Source organism: Lates calcarifer, linkage group LG15 (assembly GCF_001640805.2).
Source record: "Lates calcarifer isolate ASB-BC8 linkage group LG15, TLL_Latcal_v3, whole genome shotgun sequence".
Taxonomy (NCBI): domain Eukaryota; kingdom Metazoa; phylum Chordata; class Actinopteri; family Centropomidae; genus Lates; species Lates calcarifer.
In genome coordinates, this window is record NC_066847.1 from 1692201 (window position 1) to 1699278 (window position 7078).

General features: G+C 45.1%; 1 protein-coding gene across 5 annotated transcripts in view; it reads left to right on the top strand.

Annotated features, from left to right (window-relative positions):
- The window catches only part of plekhf2 (pleckstrin homology domain containing, family F (with FYVE domain) member 2), a 29886-nt gene extending 22808 nt beyond the window's left edge, over nt 1–7078 (top strand). For all 5 annotated transcript variants that reach the window (XM_051076363.1, XM_051076362.1, XM_051076364.1 and 2 more), the window contains exon 2: nt 1441–7078. In XM_051076363.1, coding sequence (XP_050932320.1) covers nt 1452–2192 — 741 coding nt within the window. In that variant the 5' untranslated portion in view covers nt 1441–1451 and the 3' untranslated portion in view covers nt 2193–7078. The remainder of the gene's footprint in view (nt 1–1440) is intronic.

Here is a 7078-nt window from a genome sequence, read left to right on the forward strand (position 1 = left end):
CTGTTTTTAAATGTCCTGTGGTTCTGTAGAGCCACTTGAAAGCTGAGAGTGCTCAGCTGTTGTTGACATTTTGTTAGATGAGTGGGTGGTTGTGTTTTGCACTGCATTATTTCAAGGTAAAACTGTGTCCTGTCCACGTGCAGCTCGTGGTGGTGGAGTGGCCACAGCAACAAGTTCCATTAAGGACAGTGTGCAGAAGTCAGAAAGGGAAAAAAAACAACTTGTGTTTGACGTATGTATTATTTTATAGACATCTCATCATTCTCTCTGAGCCTCAGCTCTCTGCACTCAAGCCTCAGGACTCGCCAGAGACCACCAGCACCCGTCCATCCATATCATCAGTGACTTTTGACCTCCTCTGTTGTGCTGCAAGAAAAGCCGAAAGGGGGAGAGGAAGGGGTGAGGTGGAGGGGGAGGTGGCGCTGCCCATGAGCTGTTCCCTGCTGCCATCTGGGTCACAGCAGAGCTGATGTTTGCTGGAGTCTGAAACCTTTATTTTGAAAGAGTTTCTCCAGAGCTTCCGTTAGCTTCAGTTAGCCTTCAGATCTCTCGTTAAAGACAGATTTAGCACTGGAACAATTTGTTGATTAATTGATTTGTAAGTCAACAGATAATCATAAGAAAATTGATTATACGTAAACTTGTTCAGCCCCTTTTCAAGCAAAAAATGTCAGATTTCTCTGGTTTTAGCTTCTCGAATGTGAACGTTTGCTGCTTTTCTTTGTTGTAGTAAACCGAGTCAGCTTGTGTTGAAGCTTTGACGGCGTTTGGTCGATCGTCCTCTGGTCGGCAGCAGCTGCAACCAGGTGTTTTTCTTCCTCCTCCAGGTGGAAACATATAAAATGGTTTCTCATGCTTGTCCAACATATTTTAGTTTAGTTTGACACGACTTCTAGTCCCGGTCCTTTTTCCCTTCAACTTCACAGACGCCAAATGGTTCCATATGCTGGCCAGTCTTGTGTCTCTGTTTTGGACGCCATAGACTGTCCACCTCATTTAGACGTTTGTGAATCGATTCAGAATCGACCACGTCCGAGCATCCAAGAATATTTTTTCCCCCCTGCCCTAGCTGCACCCCTACAAACTCGTCGGTGTCCTCTACGACAGAACTCTGAGTTATTTAGACTGAGGTTAGTGAGATTTATCTAGATAACAGAACGACGTGCAGAGAATAAGAACGATATTTGACGAGGAACAAAAGAAAGAAAAACTATTCAGTTTTTTATTTGCACAGTAGAATTCATGATGAAGAAACTTCCAGTTCATGTTCTACATAATGATATTTAAATATCACCTTGACTAGTTTCTCCAATATTAAATTAAAAGTTGATTAAAAATTAAATTGCTTTGGGATGGAGGGGCTTTCGTTTTTTCGCAGAGTTTGATAGAAAGTTTGAGAGCGGCTGATAAAAATGTTTCTCTTTCTCCTTTTTCCTTCAGGTGAGGTGAAGATGGTGGACCGGCTTGCGAACAGCGAGGCCAACTCCAAGCGGATCGCGGTGGTGGAGAGCTGCTTCGGCGCCGCGGGCCAGCCGCTGGCCATCCCCGGCCGCGTGCTGATCGGCGAGGGCGTCCTCACCAAGCTCTGCCGTAAGAAGCCCAAGGCGCGGCAGTTCTTCCTCTTCAACGACATCCTGGTCTACGGCAACATCGTCATCCAGAAGAAGAAGTACAACAAGCAGCACATCATCCCGCTGGAGAGCGTCACCATCGACACAGTGCCGGATGAGGGCGACCTGCGCAACGGCTGGCTCATCAAGACGCCCACCAAGTCCTTCGCCGTCTACGCCGCCACCGCCACGGAGAAGTCCGAGTGGATGAACCACATAGGGAAATGCGTGGGTGACTTGCTACAGAAAAGCGGCAAGGCTCCCACCGGAGAGCATGCCGCCGTCTGGGTGCCCGACTCGGAGGCGACGGTGTGCATGCGCTGCCAGAAGGTGAAGTTCACGCCCGTCAGCCGCCGCCACCACTGCAGGAAGTGCGGCTTTGTGGTGTGCGGGCCGTGCTCGGAGAAGAAGTACCTCCTGCCGAGCCAGTCGTCCAAACCGGTTCGAGTGTGCGAGTACTGCTACGTGCAGCTGACGTCGGGGAGCCTCCCGCCGCGGTCAGACTCCATGAGCCGGCTGGGGTCAAAGTTCAACAGCAACAACCTGTCGGACGATGAGGACGAAGACGACAGCAGTGACTGAGGAACGAACCGTCCTCCCCTCCCCGACGGCCTGTCCCGTCCCCTGCGTCGTCGAGGAGGAAATACTCTGCTGATTCCTTTTTTTATTTTTTGTTCCTTTCTCCTCCCAGATCATCGACTCGTGACGTGGATTAACTCGCGTTGGAGTCTCATCTACAAACCAAATTCTTTAAGTGTTTTTTTTTCCTCTAATTCCAGCAGGGATAAATATTTTCCTGAACACGGTGATTAATCAGTGAGATGTGGAATTTACTGGGTGATCCAGCAGAACTGAGAGGGAAACAGTCTGACTGCTCGTCGCTTCCACTCCGCCCCGTCTCTCTTGACTCTTAATTAGGCTGCAATTAGTCACTACAGAACACAATGGTGCTAATGAGAACTCCCTCTGCTCCCCTTTATCCTCCTCTTAAGTTAATTTCATCCTTGAGGAGACTCATTTTCTTTTTCTCTCTCTCTTTATTTTCAATTTACTGTCCATGAACTTACACAAGGTGATTGCTTGTAATTTCTGCAGGGAAAAGCAAATGTCTGGGCTCTAACCTGTTGTCTCCTCTATCCTTTCAGGTATTAAACCAAACAGGGCTTTCTTTTTGTAACAGAAATTTGGTATTTTTCTGCCCTATTCTGTAAAATCGTCTCCAGCAAAATGAAAGATCCCTTTTATAGGTAACAAAACGTAGATGTTACGCTAAACTCTAGAGCTTTCCTAGTTCACATAATGTAGTTGCTTCTGACAAATCAGCTAAAGCTCGTCTCTCAGCCCCACAAATACTAACTCTACCTTTTGCCTGTACGGTCACGTAGTGCCTTATAGAAAAAATGAAGAGAACGGTTGCTTCTTAATGAATTCAGGCTGCAGAAACAGGGATTTCGTGATAGGTTGACTCTGAAACGTGTTAGGCAGGATGGAGGTGTTGTGTGGTTTTGTGAAGAGTGGAGATGTTACCGACCGGCCGCCGGACAGAAAGAGTTCTAGATGGACTTGGACTAACCAGCCGTCAGTCACTGGTACTTGAATATGAATGTGTTTGATGAGGCGTCTGGTAAAAAGGTGTTAACAACCCGTAATCTTTAGCTTCCAAGAACCAGGACCCGGTTCTAGTTCCTGTCTCGTGTCGTCGTTGACGGACAGACATCGATCAGAGACGTGGGGCGGATCTAGATGTTTACCAGCTTCAGACCAGCTCTCCAGAGTTCACTGAGTCCTTCAGGACCAGGTCTGACACCGTCGCCTGAATCTAAACAGAGACAGAGCAGAACACTGTCGTCATTTCTAAGCTTCAGTTAAATCTAGTCATGTAGAGTTTGCTACCTAAATAAATATCTCTTTATGGGTCGCAGAGAAGATGACGAACACGCTTTCCAAAGGTCAGCGTTGTGTCCAGACAGTTCGATCCAGCTCCAGCTCTGGTCGGCGCTGTTAGAAATAGAGATGGGTGACTTTACCTACCTGCAGACTTCCATCTTCAGTGGAAAAAATGTCTCTACTGGAAATGAAACTTCTGCCGAAGAGGTGGACGGAGGAGGAACGTTTCCTCGCTCCCTTTGTGGATTTTGGTTTTGTTCAGAGAGAAGAAGGTGTGTTTTTAAAAACCGATCAGGAACATGATATAACTTTTAACTAGAGAGTAGAGAGCAGCAGATGGGATGTCTGTGTGGAAGATGAGATGAAATGCAATAATCAGTCGCCGGCCTGCTTTGTGTTTGCTTTTATGATCGTCGTCCTCGCTCTGAAGTTGTAGTCTTCCTGTCTTCTAACATGGCCGTCCCTCCTTCCCTCCTTCCTCGTGTCCTTCCTTCCTTCCTTCCTCTTCAGTACCATAACTTTCCTACAAAAAGCACAGTCTACTGATCATGTGACGATGTGTGTGTGTGTGAGAGAGAGAGAGATGTAGATCATGTGATCAGTCACTGAACCAGGAAGTGGAGAATCTTGAGGAATGATGATGAACTACCTGCTGCAGCCGGCGGAGAGTTCAGATTCATTTTCTCTTCCAGATGTTTGGTCATCAGTTTCAGCCCGAGTTTCTCTTCCCAGTGACTCCTCTGAAGAGTTTCGCTCCTTTTAAACAGGCAGCAGTGACTCATCTCACAAAAAATACAAAAAACACCTCCGTAAGTTTTGTAATGTGGTTAAATACAGCAGCCAAAAATCGTCTTCACAGGTCGACTCTGTTCCTACTCAGACTTGGACACACCTGGGATTATCCAGGTTTTATTAAGGTCAGGAAGACGTTTATAGAGTAGAGGAATGAGTCCTGAAACCAGGAAGTAAGTTAGCATGTTAGCACCTCCTGTTCCCTCGTCCCAAAGTCAGTGTGTTTCTGGTTAAATGTCTGAAATAAGGTCTGTGGTTTTAACACATTTTCAGGTTTTATTCTCCGACATAAAATCAGTCAGTAAATCCTCCACTCCTGATGTTTGAAGCTTTTACGTGTCTTAAAAAAGGCGGTTGCTAACGAGTGTCTAAATGAGACTACAGAGGTTGTCGGGGACGTTAACATGAAAACCCATCTACTCACCAGTCCACCTAACATTAGCTTTTTACTTCTGGAGATTGGATTTAGGCTTTAAATCCAAAATCCAATGAAAAAATCCCACTGGCTTTTTGTGGAGGGAACCAGGCTGATGCTAACTTCAGGGCTGGACTAGACAAACACATCACTCCTGCAGGACTTTGTCACTCTCTATTAATTTACAGGATTTTCCTCAGATGAAATAAAGTAATCGAAGTGGTGGAGGAGGAGTAGATGCCAGTTTTTGGAGTGAAACTCTTCAGACGAGAGTTTTAGACGCAATAAAAAAATCTTTACCTGAGATGAAGCAGGGAAACGTGGCCACAGCTGCATCTTTTAAAAAAAACAGCTCTGCCTTTTACAAGTTGCAGGTATAGCTATTTCTGGGGATGAGTGTTTTCTTTAAGAGTCATCTCTTCACACAGTTGATAGCGTTTTCGACGAAGTTGTAGCGGGAAGCGAACGCCTCGTCCAGACTGCAACTCTGAGAGCAGCAGAACAGGGAGAAGAAAGGGATCATTTTTCTTTTTTTTTGCTGTTAATGTTTATGTTACTGCAATAAAAACAACCTAAGTGATTGGAGGAAATTTAAACACAGTAATAATCACTAACCAGCTGTTCTTTATACTCGCTGCGGCCGAGGTGCTGACGGGAGGAGACGGCTTCACCGTCAAACCCAGAAGCACAAAGTCGGGCCTCAGGTTTTGCTGTGGATTGCACTTAACAAAGTCGGCACATGGACTCTGATCCAGGTTCTTACTTCATACTGTCAGATCCACAGTGACTCTGTTGGATGTTTTAAAAATGAGTCTTCATGTTGTTTTAATCCTGATTATTTTTTTTTGTACATTTGTACAGATTTGTCGTGGGATCTTATGTTGTTTTTTTTTTGTTGTTGTTGTACAGTTAATGATCAGTTCTGAAATGACGCTGTTTCAGGTCTCGTCGTGCTCGACCCTCCTCCTCCTCTTCCTCCTCTGAACAGCATCTCCAACAGAAACCAGGTAGTGTCCTGAGCTCAGCAGACTCCTCAGGGAGGTCAGAGGTCAGCAGCAGCAGCTGGAAGGGATTCAGTGTCCAGGTCAGAGATGTTTCAGCAGGGCTGGAGGTTTAAACTCAGGTTTCTTCTCTGTGTACACGAGTTACCGGGCTTCTTACACGGATTCAGCTGCTAAACAGCTGGATAAAGTTTTTCAGATTCAGACACATTTGTGATGAGGGAAGAAGCTTAAAGGCTCAGCCTGCTCTGATACAGACTAACTGAAATAAACCAAAAACAAACAAACTAGTAGAATCAGAAAGTCCGGAGGAGCAGCAGAGGAGAAATCTGATCCCAGACCTGCTGCATGTTCACAGTTACCCCTCCTGATGTTTGGCAGGTAGACGAACAGAACAGAAATATATGTAACAGCTTTGATTTCCCTCCGTATCTGGAGGATTTATTGAGTAGAAAAAATGTTTCCCTTCGACCACAGAGTCGAACTTTTTCTCCTCTGCTGCGTTCAGGCGATCCTTATCAACTCTGAGAGTGAGCCCTTCAGTGTGTGACATTCCCCTGGTGTTTGTTCATGAACAACCACTGCAGGTTGTAAATAATAGAAACCAAACATAAGGAAAGTGGGAGGATGAGGTGTTTACAGTCGTGCAGGTTATATAATACTATAATACACTAAGTTTACTGCCCTTAAAAGCCACCACTGCAGCTTCTGTGTCACATAAATGCAGTTTCCTGGTGATAAATGTGGAGTTGATGAGGATCATCCTGAGCTAAATCTGCAGCTAACTGAATTATTTTCAGTATCAGTTAATCAGAGGAGAAGGTGATGCCTTCAGGTGTCTTGTTTTGTCCAAAACCCAAACCAAAGATATTCAGAGCAGCTCGAAAAATGTCTTTTAACGGGGTGGAAACAACATCTCAGATCAGTTTTGTGGTTTAAATTGACTGATCGTTCCAGCTCGACCCTGAACGCATCACGAATCTGGACACTTGTGGCTGTTTCTGTCGCTCAGATCCTGAGACGTAGAACAAGAGGAGGACCAGGTGAGGAGGGAACCTGGGACAGCTGAAAGAGAGGTCGTTGTGTTTTGTGAGTTTTGGTTTTTGTCGTGCGACGCGAGCTGCTCACACCTGTCTCATGGATTTTTTATGTTCTCTCTCGTTAAGGCTCGACGGGGCAATTTTTTTTTTTTTTTTTTTGGTGTTCTTCTTTTCCTAGTTTGTTTAATTTTTGTCGACATTTTAATTCATTTTAAAAGCTTCTACAAAAAAAGGGCTTCAATCAGAATGTAACCAGCATATCATTGTTCAATACTAATTCCTTCAGAAATCTTTAAGTATATATTATATATAAATAATGTATTGCTTAAAGTT